The 23,512-nt window shown below is 34.1% G+C and overlaps 1 protein-coding gene across 3 annotated transcripts; it reads right to left on the bottom strand.

Annotated features, from left to right (window-relative positions):
• LOC116180648 lies at positions 1-22,284 on the bottom strand. Of its 3 annotated transcripts, none has more exons than XM_031500751.1 (13): positions 22,148-22,284; positions 21,664-22,068; positions 21,230-21,610; positions 20,917-21,171; positions 16,260-16,412; positions 16,114-16,206; positions 15,903-16,055; positions 15,271-15,405; positions 15,018-15,224; positions 14,008-14,247; positions 13,763-13,955; positions 13,618-13,704; positions 1-3,587 (listed from the first exon to the last, which is right to left on the bottom strand). In XM_031500751.1, the coding sequence occupies exons 2-13, from the start codon at positions 21,768-21,770 to the stop codon at positions 1,092-1,094; spliced, it is 4,500 nt and encodes a 1,499-aa protein (XP_031356611.1). In that variant the 5' UTR covers positions 21,771-22,068; positions 22,148-22,284; the 3' UTR covers positions 1-1,091. The 3 variants fall into 3 exon arrangements, with proteins under 3 accessions (XP_031356611.1, XP_031356601.1, XP_031356616.1); XM_031500741.1 differs by having other exon boundaries at positions 22,144-22,282; XM_031500756.1 differs by lacking the exon at positions 15,903-16,055 and having other exon boundaries at positions 22,144-22,282.
• Between the last annotated feature and the right edge of the window lie 1,228 nt (positions 22,285-23,512).

Raw genomic sequence — 23,512 nt, 5'->3', positions numbered from 1 at the left:
AATAATTAATATGACAGCCAGATCTTTATTTGTTTCAAGAAGTTATTTTGATTGCACAAAAATTAGGCGTCTTTCCGAAGAATTTGAAGGTACACAGAAAATCCCTATGCCTACTTCTACATGAATGTCACTGTATAAGTACAATGGAGCTTAGATCATATAAACATGGATGGAGCGATGCAATTACACTATGTCGCCAACATGTTCTGATTCAAGACTCTACATACTTTTGTGCTGTATCTCTCTTGTCGACGTACAATTTATATGTTGTTATTCCATGTACAGTTTCAGTGTTAGTAACCAATCAGAAAATTCAAATCTTTAACCTCACAATGTTAATAAACAATGCAATATTTATTATTTAGGGTAAAAAAGGTTCTCAATACATGAATAAATACATCTTTATAGGACAATTTAGTGGTACAGAACAGTATTAAAAGTTTAGTTTCATATATAACCATGTAAAGTCAAGCAAGGTTAAACAACAAAAACAGCTGTTTGCGAATATTCGATGTCAAACGGACAAACGTTCTAACAATCGCTAAGCTTGCGCACTTTTATAATCAACCCGGCAAAGGATAAATACATTACAACTTACTAATAGTAAAAGATGATAGGCATAAAAATGCACGTTGGAATGTTGGCGACGGTTGTCTTTTAGTAGAGCTTATGAGATAGCTCTATCCATGTTTATATGATCTAAGCAATGGAGGTACGCCACTGGCCAAGAAATGCAAACAGCTGATGCACACGAAAATGTGCCTCAATGCGCAGTATTGCTTTTGATAGTCCCCTTTCTTTCATAGTCTAAGGAGGTAAGTGTCATTCCTCCTTCACACCCGCACCTACGTTTGTTTCAGTTTCACTTCGTATGATAGCTAGAGAATGCTGTGTCCCGATATTTTTAACGTCCTTGGATCAAATGTAATGTTAATAAATTATTGTACTTGAGAAAATTCAAGCAGTATAAATGAGAATATATGTGCGAGATCTTGTATGGTACATATCTACATATTTACCGTAGAAAAAGAGGATGAACACTAAAAACGACTATATACATGTCTTTAATACGAACAATTGCAGAGAAACGATTAACTCAACTCACGAATGTCCTTCACACGTATCCTAAATGCTCCAGGTCCTGGTGGAGGCAGAGGATTTTCCAGTTTCGGTGTAACACCAAGTGGTTCTGGACACACCCTCGTTTCAGCGTTTATATTATTTAAATAGGGCATCTCGAATATGGAGTTGGTGTGGATAGTCTCCTGAGATACGCCATTTAGAAGTGCGCCACTCAAATTCGATACGTCCGAGTTCATAGTGAACACCGGCTGCTGTTGATAATAACTGTGATCTTGATGCTCTTCGAATGGCGCCATCGAATTATCGGTTATAATTGTAGACTCATAATGGGGCAGGGGTACGTTGGGAGTTTCGACGATTTGCATGAAGTTTGTCGATTCCGAAATGCCGCAATTGGGATTGGTATTGAGGGCACAGTCAGGGCCAATTCGATTGTATCGGTTTAGAGCAATAGGAGTCGATTGGTCAATACGATTGTTTAAATACAGCCCGTAGACTATATTGGGAGATTCCAATTGGTTAGGTGAATTATTGGAGAGCAAAAGAATACGATTAAAATTATTGCTAATGGTGTTTTTCAGTTGCGAAGTTGGCTGTTGCACGGTTTGACCGTCGGGTATTTCTTTAAAATTATTAGCAGTGATTTGAAAGTGAGATACTTCTCCGGTCCCGGGTCTTGTAAACCGTAAAATATTGGCAGACTTTTGTGATTTTGCGGCTAGTTGAGATGATCTCGCTTTTCGACCGTGATTATCATTTACTAAACTAGTAGGTACAATAGGAAGAACAAGTTGATCAATATTATGATTAATATTATTAAAATTCAATACTGACGTTGGATAGTTGCTAGAGTTGATAGACCTCCGTCGAACCGTTTTCTTTTTGCCCGTGCTTAGTACATTTGGCAACAGGTTAGGTACAATGGGAGTAAGTGGGGGAGGATATGTTTGAACTAATCCAGGTTGATCAACCCTTGACAATATGAGATTTGGTGCACATAAAGCATTATTCATGAAACAGTGCTTTATCAGATGCATACGCATTGCATCCTCATTTGGCATTCTTCGCTTACATGTCCGACAACGTAAGTGAATTTCACAGTGGTTTGACAATTCTTTAGGCGTTTTAAACTCTTGTGAGCAGAAAAAACAGCACAACTTAGCCGATTCAGAATCTGGCAACATTGCATCATTATCTTTCCTTGCCACATTTGTAACCACTCCATTTTCGGAATCATTAATTATATCACTCAGATGAAAGGATTTCTTACGTAGTGGACCTTCCAATTCCAAATCCGAGCGCCGCTTTTCAGTTTCTTTCGGAGAGCAATCCTCTGTACTGTTATTGTTGTTCGAATTCTGTAAGTGCACTTCACCTACGCTATCATTAGTAAGTACATCAGTGGAATCCCAAGAGTCACTTTCACAGAAATTCATCATCTTCGCCCTACTTTCTCTAGGCGATATCGGCTCGTCGTCATCGCCCAAAATTTCAATCTCTTCACTCTCCTGATCGGACGGTTTCTTCAACTTGTCTAACTGTGTAGTGTACCAATCTATCACCTCTTGGCTATCCAAAACTATGACCGGATCAATGTCGGCATTTATAATCTCTTCGGGAACTGTTAAGCTATCGATTGTTCTAAACAATTTATCTACCGACTGATGTTTGTTTCTTATAGTGGGAAAGTATTGAGTTTTTATTCTACCTGGTCTATCGTAACTTGAATTGGGTATAGGTCCCAATTTCTTCGATATTGCGCATACACTTTTTTGGCTATTAGAGTCTGATAAAAGCGGTAATTGTGCTGGTGAAAATAAATATGTAATACTGTAATTATCTGTACGACTATCATGCGTTATTTTAAGGTTATCTAATTCTTTTTTTAAATCTTTCAATTTTTCACCAAATACTTGATTTACTTTTACAGACGTATTGCAACATTTATGTTTGATCTTCAACATATAATTGTCACTTACTTTTGCTATAGATAAATCCGACAAATTATCTATAAAATTTTTTATTTTTTCCGTACACCAATTATGCAGTCGCTCATTTTCTAAGCGCACGACCGGATTCATATTAATTCTGAACAGGTCGTGCGATAGCAAAACATCTTTATATGTATCCATTATGTTTCTAATTGATGGATGTCGATATTGTTTATACTTTACTTTTACCACCCTTCCTCTTGATCTCGATTTACCAAGTATTTTTATATTTTTATACTCTTTTACTGCCTGCTTTTTTGCAATTTTCTTAGCAATAACAGCCGGAGCACTTTTAACAGTAGCAACACTTTTCACAATCGGAGCACTCTGCTTTACTTGTACGTACGTGTGATCATTTAATGTTTGTAGACCATCACCGTTATCCATGGATAAACTTAGCAACTCCAATGGATCGTGAACTACAACTGGTTGCTGTCCTTTGCTTTTACCATTTTCTTTATTGACGGTTCTGTTTACTTTCTTCGCTTGCATTTCACTTCCAGGCACATGCACCTACAATTAATCGAAAAATTAGTAATTAATAAACCATACAGCTTCTATATAAAGAACTCGTCTGACAAATCAATTAATCTTTATAGTATATATAAAATAAAAAAATAAACTTCCTGGAAATCGATTACTTTTTTCAAACGCAATACCTGTGTTTTTTGAGATCTTTGAAATAAGCAATGAATTTGCTGTATGACAAAATATGCATACGGTTGATATACAAAAAGACAATATTTAGAAAACTTATGAAATCTAGCATGCCATGTGCCGTGTCTCACGGGAAGATCATATCGCAAAACAGTAAATCTTCAAAACTGAACATTGAACAAGTTGATGGACGGCATTTCTATGTAACATAACGATACCACCGCGAATCCTGACAGCACACGGCATGCTAGATTTTATAAGTTTTCTAAATATTGAATCACGCATTTCTGCATTTTTTTGTTTATCAACCATATGCATAAATTATGTTGTCGTACGGCAAATTGATTGCTCTTTTCAAACATAAATAAACAGAAGCATTGCATTTGAAAAACAAAAGTTGCATCGATTTCCAGTTTCATCAGAAGTGATACCGGAAGCTTCAATATGAGATCGAATAGATCGTAATGTCACATATAAAATTATACTTGACAAATTTTTCGCTATAGCCTTGAGCTCTTTTTGTAGAACATACTGTGTACTAGGTATAGTATATTGCACCTGCATAATTTGTCATTAAACAGTTTGAAGTTTGATGTCAAGTAAAATGATATTGTCTATAGTTCTTATTAATTCTTTGTTTTTTTCTGGACTTATGCAATTTTAACAAATAATGCAACACATATTGTCATTTTGCCTAAGTCCATAGTTATCAATTTTACATAGTAGTAGAAAATCATATCAAAATAGTGGCGCTATGGCATTGGGCCGCAAAGGGAATAGACCGCAGACGTTAGACCGTGAACGTTAGGACGCATACTTGGCACGCAGACAATGGGACGCGGATATTAGGACGCAGAAATTAGGACGCGGACATTAGGACGCGGACAGTGGGACGCGGACATTGAGACGATCACCTTACAAAGCAGAGATTAGGTCGCAGGTAGGACAATAAAAGGTATAATTAAATTAAACCGATGTTATTTTACTTATTTCATCTGTGTATGCGCTCTAACGTCTAGTCCTAGCCTAGGATCTATGTCCTAATGTCTGCGTCCCAATGTCTGCATCCTAATGTCCGCGTCTTAATGTCTGTGGCCTATTTCCTTTGCCGTCTGTTGTCTTGCGGCCCAATGACGGTATCCTATTGTCTGCGGTTTAATGTCTGGCGGCCTAATGCCCGGTCACCCAAAATACTGTGTATTTCATTGGCATCACACGATTTTTATTTTATAACCTACAGAGCGATTCTTTTAAGACAATTCATACATACAATTTCATTATGTATAATATCATTCATATCAAAGCATTAGAAATTTTAGATCTGCCGGTAATGCAGAAATTCATCTATCATATGACGGTCGCCACTTGTCAATCCTAATAAGATGGCGGATTCAGGTAAAAATGCTATGTCATTTACGTGTTGCGTAGGTAAAAGGTAATATCCAAACAGATACAACGTACAAGATAATTCAAAACCCCAACAGGATTGGGGGAAGTGAGGAAATTTAAGGGAAAGTTTGAGGGAAGATAAAGCCCTAAGAAACTTATTAATAATAATAATAATAATTTATTTTATTTTTTTTGTATATATAAGTGTATATGGTTACAATAACTTTGCAAAAGAAAAATAAAATAATGGTACCCACAAAAGCAGAGCTTGTGCGTGGGGGTTCAAGCATGGTATACACCGAATTGAAAAAAAACAAAAAAAAAAAAAATAAAATAAAAAATAAACATGGACCAAATGTAAAAATAAAGACTGACTGATGCTCAACCTTTACCCTATATCATATCAATAACAACGCTTATAAAATTCTTTCCTATTTAAAATAAATTTTTTGACACTATTTTTGAAACTATTGAGGGAAGTTTTTCTTTTTATATCCTCAGGCAAAATGTTAAAAAATCTAGATGATAAATAAGAAATAGATTTTTGACCAATCCTTTTTCTGGCTGCACATGTTACTATATTACTCCGGTGACTTAATCTAGTGAAATGCGGATGGCAGATAAAGTTTGCTAAGTGTTTTTCACGGAATTGTTTCATTACTATTTTATAGAAAAAAAGTTGTTTGATGTCGTATACACCCGCCTCTTCGTATAACAAACTAGAAGAATACAAGCGACTCTTTTTATAGATTATTTTAAGAAACCTTTTTTGTAAGACTTCTAACTTGTAGAGTAACGTTCGGTAAGCGCTACCCCATACGACAATTCCGTACGAGATTCGCGACTGAACTAATCCATAATAAATGGTTTTCATTTCCAGTTCACCTAAAAAATTGGATAAGTATTTAAATTTATATAGTAACGGCCGTAAATTGTTCAACACGTGATTAACATGGGTATTCCACTTTAAGTTCGAGTCTACTGCTATTCCCAAATACGTGGTGCTAGTCGCAACCCGAATGTTTATCATACTGCCATGATTATTAATTTGAATGCTGTCAAATGTTGGTAACGATTTAGCATTGCAGGAAAATGGGATTATCACAGTTTTGTCATAATTTATGGTTAATAATTTATGATGAAAACTATCAATAATTTTATTAAAATCATGTTTTACGCAGTTTTCAAGATAGGTCCAAGAAGAGTGATTGTACAACACAACTGTATCATCAGCAAAACTAAATACTTTACCACTAGTGTGAATGTCAAGTATGTTATTAATATAGATATTAAAAAGAATTGGTCCCAGCACAGTGCCTTGAGGAACCCCATATTGCACTACCTCTGTGTTACTCAAACTGTTACCTATTTTGACAATCTGTCGTCTGTTCGCAAGATAAGACTGCATGAGATTAAATGCGACACCCCTAAACCCTAAAACCGACAATATATTGAGCACCTGAGAGTGACAGACCGTATCGAAAGCTTTGGCTAGATCCAGAAAAATACCAAGCGCATAGTTACCTTCATCAAGTACTTTGTGTACGTCATTCATTACAGCACACATTGCATCCTCAGTAGATACTCCTTCACGGAATCCAAATTGATTATTTGATAAAATGTTATGTTTTCCAAGGTAACTCTCAATTCTTATTATTTGATTAATTTTTCCAGTATTTTGCCAATGTTAGATAGCAAGGATATAGGCCGATAATTACAGGGGTTTGTTTTGTCGCCCTTTTTGTGTAGGGGTATAATTACTGCACTTTTAAGTTTCTCGGGGAAAACGCCCTGCTCAAATACCTTATTAAATATGTAAGTTAACGGCTTGGATATTTCGTGTTTAATTTCCTGTAAAGTTTTTACTTGAATTGAGTCTATTCCCGGGGCTTTTTTTCTATTAAATGAGTTTATTAGTCGTAATACTTCTTGTTCATCAGTTGGGAAAAAAATATAGAATTATCTACGTACTTATTAATCGGAGGCGTAGTAGGAGGTAAATGAATTTTGTCTGCCAAGTTTTTTCCTGCATTTGCAAAATACTGATTCATATGGTTGGCCAGATCCATTTCATTTTCAATAATGGCATTATTAGGCAATTTTAATTTAGTGATACAGGACTTGTCTTCTCCACTTCGTTTATTACTACTATTACTAATTGAGTGAACGACTTTCCACAGACCTGTATTCGAATTTTTATTTTTGTTAACTTCGCGCTTATAATAATTCGCTTTTGTTACTTTAAGTAGTACGTTTAGTTGGTTTCTATAGGTTACAAATTCATGTCTATAATCCAAATTCTCAACATTGCTTTTCATTCTTTTGTAAAGTATGTCACGGTTATTAATACATTTAACTAAACCCTTAGTTATCCAATCTGTACGTTTTTGTTTCTTACGAGGGATTTTTACTGTAGCGCTATGTTCTTTAATTTTGGCTGATAACGAATCTATGAAGCGGTTAAAGCAATCATTAGCATCATTTATGTGGTCGAGTGGTAACCACGAATCATTATTCAAATCGCGTTTTAAATTCTTATAATTTATTACCTACCTGAAAAAATACATTTTTGCGGTTATCAGTGAATTTCGAATTGGCAACAAATTTTTCATGCATTTTCAGATTAATTATAGTTGCATAATGATCCGTAATTCCAATTTTTAACACGTATGTTCTAAAAGATTCATAATTAAGTAATCTAGGTTGTTTAATAAATATATGGTCAAGACATGAACTTGTTATCTTAGATTTTCTGGTGGGTATATTGATGGTTGACGTATAATTATGTTCACTCATTATGTCCAAGTAGTTCAAAACATTAATTTCATCGCTCAAGATATCTATGTTCAAGTCCCCTACCAGCAAGTAAAAATCCGCTTTTTGTTTAATATCATTTAGGTATTTATTAAATTCGATTAGAAACAGTTCCGATGAGGTAGATGGGGGTCTGTACATTGCAATAAGCACCAAAGTTTTACCTAAAATCTCAATGGAAATTTGCAGAATACGATGCACATGGACACTTACACAAGTATATGAAAAGTTTAGGGTATTTCTTAAGTAAACAATTACTCCATCATTTTTGTTGATTTGCCCTTGGTTATAAATTTCGTTATATCCTTCTAGCTTAACCAAGTTAATGTCAGGTATTTGCCAAGTTTTGCTAAGTACTAAACAATCAAATGGAGCATGTAACTGGTTAAGGTAAACTTGCAATTCATCTAGATTTTTTGAAATACTAAATATATTTAAATGAAATAATTGAAAATTAAAGTTATCATTTATATTAAGAAAACCGATCTAACATACCTGTGTGATTAGTTGTAAATATAAATCCGTAAAACGCTTCAATGGTAACAGCCAAAACCAAAAGCCCTTATACAAGTAGACACGAAGTCAGTAAAAGTAATGGCGTACAAAGAGAAAAGAAATACAACTCGTGGGCAAGTAAACTTAAGAAGGGATCGAATTAGAAGTACTATGAAAAACATCTGTACGACCTCGGGCGACAAAACAAAGAACTATTATAATCAGAAATCTATAACAGATGGCCTCTAACGGCAAAACACAAAACTAAGGTGAAAGAACTCTACTACAAGAAACATATACAATTAAACTAGTGGATTACAAAAGAAATATCTAAATGGCGTAAGAACATCAAATACTGAGAGTAAGAATTTAAGTAAAAATAAAGGGTTACTTATGTAAATGGAATCAAAATATCAATCTGTAAGAAAATAACGGTACAAAATAAAACTTTATCCAACAAAGACAAAAAATTAAATCCATTTAATTTATTTCTCACCTAAATTCTCTAATGCTTTGACGTGGTTCTTTTCCAAGGAAGCATAGGGAAATGAATTGTATTTATTATGTATGTTCTCATAAATGAATATCAATTTTCCTTTTTATATTAAAATCAAAATCAATTAAAACACGATATTATTCAATTAGTGGATTTTAAACAAGAAATATTCTCCTCCAAATTTTCCTGATTTGACGATATTAGGACTTATATTAGCTACCTGCTACCTCAAATGTGGCGAGTAAATGTTGAACAATCTGAAACTCTACAGAAAAATAATGAGAATTTGATTCAATAAATCTGCAATATATCAGTGGTGCTTTGTGAGTCAAAAGAATTATTTGGTCAAGAATACCTGGTCTGGTCTATGACAAAGTGTAACAGTTTAGTTTATTCATATTCAAATTTCAAAATTACCGCTTGCTAGGTTAGGTAGGATATAGGTGAGATGGCGTCACTTGTACGCGTGTTTCTTTCCTCGCGAAGAATCGCGTTAATTTTTCACTTCATTTCCGTTTTAAAGCCAACGAGGTTGTACTTGTTGTAGAGCGTGGCATTGTGAATTCTTCTTAAACCAGTGGGTAATATTTGCCATCATTCATGTGAAATCTCTGGCAATTTTACCTTTTTTATTGGCGTTGTCGAGTAGTGTAACTCAGAAGCCGTTTTCTCCATTGCGAGGCTATATATCTGGTTGAAGTTCATCGCCCTACCCATGTAAGTGAAATGGCGTTGACTTTCTTTTACGTTATGTTATCTAAAATTCTTTCAGACTCACAATTTGAGGTTGGATAATTTCCCTATTTCATTGATTTAAGTATTTTTCATTACCCTCCTGACGATTTCAGGTATGTTATTAAAAATCTCGTTAAGGGAGTGTTACATCTTCATTACTTTTAGGGGGTCCATGTAGTAGGTCAATCCTTGTACAGACGAATCCTTGTATGTAAATGAATTTGCATCTTGCGAATATTCCGGAGTACGAACACCTGTTGATTGCCGGCAGCTATCCGGCGTACCACCGAGTAGATAAGCGCTAACACCTAAACGATACCGGGAGCGACCAGCTGATTGTGGAATTTTCGGAAGATACGATCTTTTACACAACCTTTCTTTTTTAATTGCTTCAATACCGTTAATCTAGTGTAACCTTCCGACGATTTATGATTGGAGCTTTGTATTTTGTTCGCATCTAGTGTTTGAGGTCGTGTCTCTCTTCAAGAGCAACGCACCTGTATTTAACGTATGGGTAAACGAGCCGGCTACGAGTAAGCTATTTTTTTTTTTTGGCCCTTCCGGCTCATATAATCGTTCCGAGCGTTGTAGCTTGGGGTTTGTTTTTGTGTTACAGAACTGGAACTTCGAAGGAGAGCTCTTTTTCGGAGAAGACAGCGTATGTGTTATTCAAGGTAAGATTTTTAATTTACTTGTACCCAGTGTTGCCTATATGAGTTGTTATTCGGGTTAACTTAATTCAATCTTTGAATCCATTGAAATCTTAACTACATTTTTGCTCGATCATTGTTGTAGGGGTCTGGTAACGTAATTATTAGGGAAGTGTTCATGAATTTATTTGGGGATTATTTTTGTCATTTAAAGTATTTGTTATTGTCGTATTGAAGATACATTTTATTTGCCGATCCTGCACCGTTTTTGCCAGGATTAATAAATCAGAATTGCTCGTAGTGAATTTATTATTTGGCTCTCTTGTGTTTTCCCAATTTCTATACAGGAGAGGTCAGAATTTGTGCAAAATTGGGTGGCGCTCAACTAATCATTTCTAGTGACTACCAAAGATCAAAAACTTATGTTATATGCCCAAACGAACAAACCGCTGTGGAAGATTCTCATCTCGAGCCCTTCTTTTAATTAAGAATCTGAGCTAGCTGGCCGTTTATGCGGCGGGGTTTGAGTTTTACAGCGCCGAACTAACCTCACGTTATAAAAGTTTAGTACGAACCTAGAACATGTAGAAATAAAGAAAACCTGATTGCCACTTGCTTCGATCTATTTTTCAAGACACTCTGTTTACCTCCACCTGAGCAATGCGATGACAACTTTGGTAGAATACTGTTGGAGAAATCATAAACGCCTGATGTAGGAGTATCGGCATCACAATGTGACATAGAACGCCCACATCCAGCGATCATCACAGTAACAAATGCATATTTTTGAACATCAGATGACAGACTGTACGATTTCAGACACGGAAAAAGAATGTATGAAGGTCCAATGCGTACTTTTTCGACTTCAAATATTCTAACGTGATACCACACATAGTTTTAGTTTGCGTAATTTTTTTTATTCATGAGATAAGGTTACCACTCTACAAATGGTTAATTTGTTATTTTTAATTGAACGTGACCCATTATTAGATATGTAAAATTATTGCATTTTTTAATTTGATAAAACGTTTAAGTGATAAAATTTTGCAAATGTTTTCTTTGTGTATAATTTTCCTTGCCTGAACAAATCATTTGCTGTAAAACGGAGACAGTTTTGATAAGACAATAATTGATAACAGTTTGTTTACGTAGATTCCTCAAATAGTGGGCTTAGAAAAAGTTGAAGTGGGGTTCACAATAACGCACTTGAGATTGATGATCTCTAGTGTTTGAGGAACATTACAATTGCTTTGGGGACATTTAATTTAGATAGTGTAGGATAGGTAGGTCAAACTCATTTATCGCCAAGGGCCATTTTAAGGGTCCCACATACAGCTGCGGGCTACATCATAAAAAAGTTCACATTAAGAAAATGTCGATTTTTTATTATTAACATAAAAAGTAGGTACGCAAAATAATACAATAAAACGAAAAAATACAAGAGACTGCAGTTGTGTATCTCAGGTGTTTTTAAAGATAAGAGACGTGCGGTTTTCGGAACCCTGTGCCATTTTTTTGTTAAACTTAACAACGTAAACAAACAGAACAAACAGAATCAATCCAACTAAGTGCGTTTGTTTCTTATTAGACACAGGTTGACTTTTTGGGGTGTTATACCTTACTACCGATGTACGATAGAAAAAAAGGTAAAAACTACCTATATTAGATATGTTTACGTAAAATCCAGTAATGTAGTAAAAAAAATTTGAATCATCGTTTCTGAGTTTGAACTCAAACTTGATATTTTTTAAATGTAAGACCCTGTATTTTAACGTCAATTTTTTGCATTTCTTTTTCGCGATTACATTGATGAATCATCCTATATTTTTTTATATATCATATTTTTCAAAATGACATGTTTCTACCGCCAGCCATTTTTATTGAATGACATTGGTTGCCTTAGTTACCATGGATACAATAAACAGAACAATATCTCCATGAATCCATTCCCTACTATTTAAAAAAGAAAAAAATAAGGTTTCTATTAATTTTTATCGATAAGATAAAAAAAAATATATAGTTGTGATACATCAATGTAATCAGGAAAAGGTATGAAAAGCAAATGACGTTAAGATATACAGGGCGTTTTAAAAATACCAACTTTAAATCAAATCTCAGAAACAGCGATCCAAAAGTTTTTTTACCACGCCGCTACGTAACAATATCTAAAATAGCCAGTTTTTATCTTTTTTCTATCTTACATCGATAGTAAGGTATAACATTCCAAAAAGGCAAACTTTTTGTTTTCACCCTGTATCTCAGAAAAAACGTAGTTAGATTGGTTCTGTTTGGGGTATTATACGTTTCGCCAAAAAGTGGCAGAGGGTCGCGAAAACCGCAAGTCTCTACTTTTAAAAACACTACAGTCTCAACCAAAATAGGACACACAGTACACTTGAATTTTATAATTTGCAAACATCGGCAGGTTTTTAAACGGCGGGTCACGTGTTTGACATGCCTGGTGTAGGGGAAAGTTAGTGTAATTTTAGATTGAAGGTGTTTCTAATTGTTTTTAAAAAGTTTGTCACGTTCATAAACCCAGTAAATTTTGGGCCTTATATTACATTGGGCGAGTCAAGTGGTTATTTGTAAAAGAAAAATTATACAATTATTTGGTTTCCGAAAATGATAGAATATTTGAAGCTGTCTCTGATGTGCAGAACTGTCAGTCGGCACACTGCACATACCAAATCAGACGGACTTAGTTATTCTTTTTTACTTGAGATTTTTAGTGGATGACACTTTTAAGCGATTGCTAATAACAATTTCATCTGTGCACGTTCTTACAGCAGGTAGAGAAGGTGATCAATACAAACTTCAAGTAGAATTGAACAAAGATCTTTATGATGAAACCAGCAGCCTATGGGTTTTGGGTCTGTCTATCTATTGACACAGTTCAGTACTAACGAAGTACAGATTTCTACAAGTGTTTTGAGGTTATATACAATGCTCTGTTGATAAGGTCATAAAATTCATTTGTACTAAAATGTCCCTATTGGCTGGTTTCATAATACAAAAAAACAATGTACAGTACAACCTCGTTAATCCGAATAGATTCGGACCATCGACCTTTCGGATTATCGTGGAACTGGTGAAAATAAAAAATTTGGACACAAGCATTAAGAAATAAACTTTATTCTTTTCAACGTCTTCAGGGGTGTCATCGTTGTTACGAGGAACGAAATTATTTCGGAGTATCGCGATTTCGGACTAGCGTGTATTCGGATTATCGAGGTTGTACTGTATACCATGCAATTTCTTCAGATAGTCCTCTTTAGTTTTCAGTATAGTATAGATAAATACTTACCTTAACAGGTTTCATTCGAAATTTAAGATTGTGCATATAAGCGTAAATAGTACAGCATTTACTGGACGAATAGGCCACATCCATAACCTGGAAAAATTTCACATGTATTTGGTAAACAAATCAAAAACTGTAACTGAAAACTTACCAATGTTTTATCATCGAGTTTAGGAGGTTTAGGAACAGGTAATTTGTAACACGGTCTCAAGCCGCAATAAAAATACTGTGTTTTGCCCCTTAGAACCTGCCTCCTATGGAAGATATTAACAAAAGTCCTTTTTATCATTTTTCCAAAATCTGGAACTCCACACGGTTTTACACCATTTTTCGCGCAAAACAAACTAAAAAAATTCATTTTACGGACGCCAGAACAAAATCAGACGAAACACTTACTTATAACTTCTGAAAACTTCAGGTTTCGATATTAGCATTGTCGGAGCCTCCACATAATGCGTTTTTAACCACATAACGGTTTGACTAACAACCGGTCTGCAACAGATTGTCGTTTTCTGCAGCGCATCTTTGATCACTTTGTATACTTTTGGTAAAGTACTGTGTAAAAATAAAACCTCACTAGGTGTAAGTGAGGGTATAACCTCGACCATCCGTTCTACCTTTTCCACAGATTTCGTACTGAAATATCACTGTGTTAAAACAAGCTATAATATTTGATCAACATTAAACTAATTATTTATTTAAACAATGGTCAACAAAAATATTTAAAATCTAAATAACGAAAGTTTATCTTTTAATCTATGTCAATCTTAATTTATTTAGACGCGACAAATTAATTTATTTCGCTCTTCCAAATTCATAACCTGTAAACAAAACCTAATAACAACTCATTAAACTCTTGTCTTACTCTTAGACTTAGTCTTCTACATGTAAGTAAAGGGCTATAACGTCTTTTTCTTCTAGACTAAGACGTGCAATCTTTTGTATTAAAAATGTTTGTGATCAGATGGGATAAAGTAGATTTACGTGAATTTGTAATATTTGTAGAAATTCGACAGCAAATATACTTTTCAGGTTACACCCTATCAAATACCTAAACGTTTTTTTTTATTGGTCTTTGATATATTCTATTATTTTTTGAGTACCTTATTTCCCTTTTCAGAGCTTGATGCTTGCCAGGATTTCCTTTTTGAGTACATCAACTTACTCTAACTATTATTTCTAACTCAACTTCCTTATCGCGCTCCACCTGGTTTAACTCATTCAACTAATTTCAAGGTTTCTACTTGTGTTCATCTTGCTTTCACTACCACAGCGTATGTTAAAATTTTGAGTTTATTTATGTTGTTTAATATATTATTTTATTAACTTGATTTTATTACAAACCAACCCACTATTAAAAAAGAAGGATACAACAATAACAATACTTATGCTAAAATGATACATACCTCAAACATTTTTTGGCAATTTTTTGTACTTTCTCATTGTGTGCCGCATTAGAATTTACTTTGGACTTTCGTTTAATATCAACAGAAGTCAACGGTTCAATATTGAAACACTTAAGCTGTACCAATGCAAATAGTAGTAAATATTCAGTGGATGTCAACTGCTTGACTTGTTTAAAAAATTCTTCTATCGTAATAAAAGATGTGACACTGAAAGAATATGATAAAACAGGATGCAAGGGATAACAAAACTAACCCAGGCTCGGCCAATATCAAGTGTTGAATTAACGATTCGTCTTGATCTCCTTTTTCGACAGAATCCAAATTTAGTGTCGACTCGATGGATGCGGAAACTAAATTGCACAATGAGTCTTGTTGCAAACAGAATTCCCTAAAAGTAGAAAGCATTATAAATTGCAGTAAGGGCGTATGAAAGTGAGATGAATGAGAAACGTTTTTTTCAAAGGTAAACCTTTGACTTCTCGTGCTTTATGTGGTGATGTATGAACGATTTAAAATCGGGTACTGTAACAATTTAACCAAATATTATAAATAACGTGTTGTTCTTGAAAAAGACACTTCTCAGTTGTTAAGAACTACAAATCAGGGTCAGTCACTACAACTAAGAGTTATACGCAAGACAAAAGCCGTTCATAGCATATAAGGCCAATTATGCAAGAAAAGGTTAAGTACTGCTATTTGTGGCGATTACAAGGCTGATTCTAATGAAATCCAATGAACTTCCATCAATCCCCAATTACCAGATGATCATCGCCGACAACAAGTACACTAAGCCTAAATTCCAGAACAACCTACTGGCATAATCCGTAGAAAAATTTCAGTAGAATCAGCAAGCTAACTTTGTCAAAACATGCTTTACTACTTTACCTCACAATAAGATCTTGAATTGACGTAACAGTACCAGATTTTTGTATACTATCCCTATTAATTTGGGAAGGTTTATTGACTCCGGCGAAATCATTTTTATTTGTCTCTAACACAGATTCAATAGGTTCTTGTAATGTATTAGATGGCATTTCACTATATTTAAACAAAAACTTAATAATTCAAACTAGAGTTTGAAAAAATAAAAACTTACTCGACTGTCACCATAGGAGTCAATAAATCAAGCTCATCATCTCCAATTTCTAACGAGGACTCATCTAAATTATTTGGTACATTAAACGGTATGCTACAAAATAATCAATGTAGTGATGGTCACGAGAAATTATTAATTGAACTTACTTTAACACACCATTCGCGATATTTTTCAGTGAATCCGGTTTTTTGCCCATTGTTAAAGTCGCTTCAAGAATACTGGTCAAAGTTGGACTTTTTCCTAAACTTCTTTTTTCTTCTACGGCATTCACATCTTTGGATGGTACTTCGGATGGTACCCTGTAAGTAGCATAGTAGTTTGTGTTGTAGTAGAATATTTTTTGCAAACAAAAATGAATATTATTTCTAGACAAAAAATCCACGTCATGTTATGGCGCAATGCATCACTGTGGTTTCCAGTAACAGTGCTAAGCTTACAACCTTAAATTAAAAACTACTACTAAGGCTATCCCAACTCAAATTTGCAAACCAGTTTTTGGAAAATTTGTATTGAGAGGGGACCAAATTTCACCTCACTCTCAGTCTCTCATATCAATCCCTTAAGTGAGATGATTACTGTACTACAAAAATGATATGGTATAGTAGGTCATGTGACACATCATTTAATAGTATATTGAAAGACAAGTGTTACAATGCGACCTATTGTAATACGACTATCTTGTGGCACGAGTGGCGACGCGAAGCGTAGCCACGAGTGTCCGCAAGATAGAAGTATTACAATAAAGCATTGTAACACGCGTTTTTCATACTATTTTTTCTATTTCGGTGCTTTAATTTAATTAAAAAAATCATTATCAGAAACTATAGGGAACATTAGAACTAACATGTTTTATGTTGGGAACACTTTTTATGCCGTTAATTTTTAGGTTGGCAGCGTAGTAAGACTGACATTTTGAAGTTCAAACATGGAAGTATTGTACCTACTTGTACTAACTAGTAACTGCCAACTTAAGAGATGCAGATGGGTTACAAAAAAAAACGACTATAATCACTGTCTTTGTACAACTGTTTTCGTACAAAATCATCATTGTGACACCGAAATAGAAAAAATATTTTCCATCCCTCTTAATCAGAACATTAATTTTGATTTTCATCACGATCAGAATCATCACCGGGCAAGGATGCGCCATCTTGGGGTATAAAAATATTTACAAAATTGAAAGAGACATCCAAAAACATAGATAAACTAAAAAGGAATTTAGGGACGAACTTGGTACACTCAAAACGTTAGTCATTTATTTGTTGGAGCCCATACCACCTAAGATTTTTTTACAGAATAATATTCTTATACCGTGAATATGACACTAATCAAATTATCCGTCTAAACTAAATACACAAGATTTACAAAGTAAATTTTATGGCAAAGTCTTCTAACAATAAAAGCTTCAACTTCCAGTTGAACCGTGTACGACATTCTATTAATAGTTCTATCATGATTGTGGCCACTTAAGTTAAATAGACACATTACCTGCAATGCGAATACATTTGTTTCATTCATCCATAGAAAATAACTGCCAAATAGATTTACTAGTAGAATGAAAGTACGACCCAAACGAGACATTTAACAGATGAAATACTGCCCCTGAGGCTGTATTTAAAAGGGTGTCTTTATGTCAAAGAACGGGTTCCCACTTAAGCCGAAAATAACGCGCAATTCTCCAAATCACCTTATCTCTTCTAACAGCGATAAGACCACATGCGTTAATTAAAGTTCGTTCGATAACACTGCTTATCGCAAACGACCAGATGTCTCTACATTTGAACATGCCATGCATTCATGCTTATCATGCATACAATAAAATACACACATCTAAATAAACAATTTAAAAAAACAATAAAATATAAACAAGAATTACGCAATTATAAACAATGCCAAAATGAAAAACAAATATAATAAATAAACTCTGTACTTATTTCGTACAGTACTTAATAAATTGAAATGTTCTCATATACAGGGTGTCCCGTCATTATTTTTGATATTTAGACCGAAATAACGTGTAGGTACATTACGTTGTTTATATACCAGTTCGTGAATTGGCAATGTAGCCCAAAAATAAAGTAGGCCCTTTTGACATCTCCGTTAGTTATGAACCGAATTGCATGAAATTCAATATGCGCATAGCTTTAGCCATATAAAACACAATTCCAAAAGTTGAACCTAATCGATCAGCATTCACAGTGCCCTTTGCGCATCTCGACCATTTACAGACCGAATTGCAAACTTTCTTATTTATGAAGGTATTTAAATGAAATTTGATACATAGCCACTTGGAATAAAAGCAAATTTAACGCCAGTTTCAAGATTTGGTTTTGCGCATGCGCAGTGCCAACTTTCTTATTTATGGAGGGATTTAAATAAAATTTGGTACATAACCACTTGGAATAAAAGAAAATTTAACATCAGTTTCAAAATTTGGTTTTGCGCATGCGCAGCTTATTTATGGAGGCATTCAAATGAAATTTCATACATATACACTTTAAATAAAAGCAAAACTAACATCAGATTTAAAATTTGGTTTTGCACATGCAATAGCCATACCCAGGAGCTCGTTTGCTATATTTGTTTAATTTTTATTCAATTTTGAAGTTGCAACTGTCAAATTAAAATCCACGTTAAAAACAAAATTATTATTCATTCATAAAAATAATGGATAATTGGATAATTCCTTACTTAAAACTATGGATTGTTTTGGTGATCGAATCATTTGATAATTGATGTTAATTGAATAACATAACTGATTATTTTCGGTAGTTAATTAGGTATCTAATGTTCAAACTTACAATAATTGTCCAGTTTTAGTCCAACATTTACTTTCATCTTCGTTGTATCTGTAATATGCCAATCCCTAATCATTTTTAGTACAATATAACGTACGTTAGTACTGATTTAGTTGACTCAATGTGAAACAACCCACATAGCAAAACTATACACAGTTACCTTTTACACTTACCCATTGGTAATCAAAAGATTTTTTGCTTAATTTGGTATCGAGTTTGGTATACTATAGTATATGTTTTGTTTTTGACATTTAATAATAATAATAATAATATTAATTTATTACCGAACAGCCAATGCCAAATACAGAGTAATGTTAGACAATGAAAATTTTAAAAATTAAATAATATGGTTTGTAGGTTTTCAAAAGTTCTTTGCTCATATTTTTTATAGGAACTATAAGTTTTAATTGATGTAGGGTTTGAGTGTCGTCAATTAGGTGGTGAATTATTTTATATAAGTATAACATCGAATTAAGTTTGACATTTCAAAAAGCAAAAGAATATCAGAAAGTAAGCGTCACTATTTCGTAGGAAATTAAGATTAACTAAAAAACTATTTAATCTTTTTTCAAATTCACCTTATTTTATTACGAAATAGGAAGTACACTTGCAACAAATAATTAATTTGTGACACTTGTTTACTTTCTGGTATTCTTTTGTTTTTTTTAATTATCACAACCTACTCCAGTGTATAAACAAGTAATCAATTAACGTACTTTCATAACCATACCATTACCATTTCTTTGTGAACACCCTGTACCACTAAATCTAAGTTTCTCATTATCAAGGTGTTGCGTGTTATTCAGATTAACATTATTGATCGAATGTATTTCTCAAATTTAAAATCAAGGTAGCTACGATTCATCAACAAGTTAAAAAGCAATCGTAAACGATTTACAAAAAGCACGTTTCCACTTGCATTCATTTCCCATTTGTAAGATGCAACTTCTGTTAAAATTTCGTAAAAATCCGGTCACAAATAAGAAAGTTAGCGTTGCACATGTGCAACCCATTTTTCACGTGTTACTTTAATCACAGTTTATAAGAAGAATCCTACTAACGAATGTAGATCCGGGCATGCGCAACAATTTTTTTACGCGTTTTTAGTCGGATCGGATTGCGCATGCGCAAAACAAATTAATTTGATTTGGGATTAGTTTCATCATTTCATGTAAGTATTAAAAAAAAATTGGATTGCGCAAAGCCAGAAGTTCTCATGCACAACTGCATACAGACAGACAAACAGAGACAGACAAATTGGCAGACGCAAGACAACAATACAAAATTAGTGTCAAATTATGGTACATGAAAAAATTGATTTTTTACAATCACTTTTTTCGTAAGCAACAGAAAAAAATTCCTTCCTTGGTGCAAGCCTCAACACCATAACAAACCAAATAGAGAAAAAAGTAGAGCAATAACTCTTAAGATAAAAAACTAGCAGCAACCGAACAGCTGTAGACATGGACAGATGAATAGATGGACAAAGTGACCACAATAGCGCTTTTTTTTAAAATTTTATGAAAATGCGCTAAGAAGTGAATAGGTTTCCGTGTAGAAGTTAACAAATGACATGGAAACAAGTAAAAATATACAGGGTGTTCTATTTAAACAAATCAAATATTTATTGACGCCGTAAAAATGTGAGACCCTGTACATTCAAAAACAATTTCTGTAGAAGTTATAATTAACAATTGACAAAAGGTTAATATTTTTTACCAGGTTTGAGCTAGGAAAGTCCAGTACACTGTTACAGGACCCTGTATAGGTAAATGTGCTTAAAGTACAGCAAAATAAGCTGCATGGGAAACATGATTGGTGTGGTCGTTACATACATGAGACTGCAGCATTGGAGATATTTTTCATAGCCTACTTCGACTACTTACATTAAATAAAGATATGTCAGTATTATACAATCTTATGTGATATTACTTACCTTATACCCATTAACTTTAAGCACACTTCAATGATTTTCAAATGGAAATTAAATAAATTTTTTACTTACTCAGCTATTTCACATTCAGATATTTGTTGACTTTCATTAGTTTTATCATCCATTGAACAATTGCCAATATTCTTGTCACTTGCAATTGTTTCACCATTATTTTTCTCGCAAATCTTGTCATCATTAGCAATTTGCAATTGTTCCAAAGTTTGTCCATCTTTTCCAGTTGTTTGTGATTGCTCGCAGGTAAGCGCACCTTTGTCCTGATCGTCAGTAGAAATTTGCTGCTCTGAAGTTTGCACAACTTCCCCATCACTAAACATTGAAATACACACTTCAACGAAAACAATCCCTCATTTAAGTAGCAACATACCAACTTGTTAAACCCTGTAGAGAATCAAAACTGTTGATCTGTACACCCTCAGACCCAATAGCACTCTCTGATTCTTTAGTAGTAATTTCATCGTTGCAACTCTCTGGTAGGTTAGCATCAATGTCCACAGCAATACTGTCACCGCAATCATTTTTTTCCAATGCTTCAATAACACTCTCGACTTGCTTTTCAATGTCGGTAAAGTCATCCGTTTCGATGCCACTTTTCATTACGTCGTCCAACACATCTACGATACTTTCAAGTAAATCCTTTTTCGCCTCTTCCGTGACCCCATTTGCAATAAATGCATTCGTTTCCAAATCCGACAAATCCACATTATTTACTTTGGTCAATTTATTTAATTCCTCTACTCCTAAATGGCTAAAATAAAAAGCGTAAACAATTGGTATTCAAATAACCTTAGAAAAACTAACTTCTGTTTTTCAATTTCCAATTCACTAGATTGCACTTTTTCAGGTGCAAGTGTAATATTATCATCTCTCTCCCTCCTTCCCGTTGAATCGCAATTTTCGTTATTCATAATTTAAAACAGAATGAACAGCTGATTTGCTAATTCAAATTCACTTTTTTTATATATAGGTACATCGAGAAACGGTTGTGTATATTATATCATGACAGTTAACCTTTACTTGAGTGTGAACGAAATGTCGATAAAGTAACTGAACTCCCCGACGTCAATGAAATATGTCCGCCTCGAATTTCTAAAATAAAAGCTTCCTTCGTAATGGTAGCCTTTGCGAAAATAACTAAAGAGGTCTCTCGTTCAGTGCGCGTCTATAATCTCTTGTCATTTTTTATGCGAGAGGGCAGCACGGAGCCTGAAATGGAAACGGTGCTCCGGTCATCGACTTACAAACTACAAATAAACAAAGATCGTGTAAATAAATACGTACCTACATTTCGCACACCAAGCCAGTAGTGCAGATCACATTGCGCATCACTATATGACTTAATCGCTATTGATATGTACAGACACAACTAGTTCGGACTGTAAACACTGAACATTCGTTTCGATCTTTTCTGTAATGTGAGTGACATTGAAAAACTAGTCCGGTCGGGTAGCGGGCAGGCGGGTAGCGTAGCGGCTAAGGCTGCGCCCCACCAAACGAATCCGAGCACGCATGTTCCAAACGGGATGTAGGTTGGGTTTGGTGAAGTGTAAATATTGAATGTCTGGCCAACTGAGCGTGGTGCTATATCTTCCAATTTATTATTATCTCTAGACCAGGGGCTCATATCTATGCCCTAAATTCGTATTAACAAAAACTACCAACTAATTATATTTTTCCAATAGACGTTTGCATGTCATCCAATGTCAGCCTAGGTTTAGTACACCATAACCTAAATTTCAGTTTTCAAAGAGATGCCATAGGACCAAAAGCGCACGCGCGCACCATCATCAGGGAAATTTTTCAAAATATTTTTGGGGTATGTATTTTGGCAAAAGGTCTGTTCAATAAATAAATAATAGCAATAGATTATGGAGGAATAGGTCTAAATGATTATCCTTAGGAAAATATCGTTTGCAAAAGTTAGATAGTATAGGTAAGTATATGGTGGACCAAAAATAAATAAACACATAGCGCAAATGAATTTTAACGAAGGTTATCATATTGGAACATTTTTAATATTACAATTGCGTTTTTACGAAAATTTAATTTAGGTTTCCATTTCCATATTTACCCAGTTAGTCGATCGATGTAAGCAATGGCAAAAATTTCAATAGCAATAACATGACACTGACCTCATTGTATTCAGTATTGCAATAAAAAATGTTCTTGTTTCGTAACCTCACACTGTACGACTAACCTTACCAAGACCAACATATACTTACCACGCGCTATCCTTGCGGGGTGGCGTGATGAATCTGCTACAATAAAATATTGAAACTATTGGGTACATTTTTGATTTTAATTAAACATAAATACAACGTTAAAATTAAAGAATGTACAATATTACTTAATAGTTCAAAAACGGAAAGATTTCCAATTTGAATTCAGTTTTGTTTGCATCAAAACAATTAACTTTTATTCCAATAGTTTTGAGAATGTGATCAATCAATAATCATGATCTTCTTATGATCAAATAAGGTGAACCTGTAATGTGCACACATATCTGATATCTACGATATATTTATACGATATTGACCTCGTAATTGTTGACGTCGCCTAGGCGAATATTATAGCCATTATAGCATATCTTTGGAGCAGGTACCAGAATAATCCATACCTATCGTTATAATACTAATGAAATAATAAAGCT

Source organism: Photinus pyralis, unplaced genomic scaffold, assembly GCF_008802855.1.
Source record: "Photinus pyralis isolate 1611_PpyrPB1 unplaced genomic scaffold, Ppyr1.3 Ppyr1.4_LG1, whole genome shotgun sequence".
NCBI classification, from domain to species: Eukaryota; Metazoa; Arthropoda; class Insecta; order Coleoptera; family Lampyridae; genus Photinus; species Photinus pyralis.
This window is presented reverse-complemented; position numbering and strand designations above follow the sequence as displayed.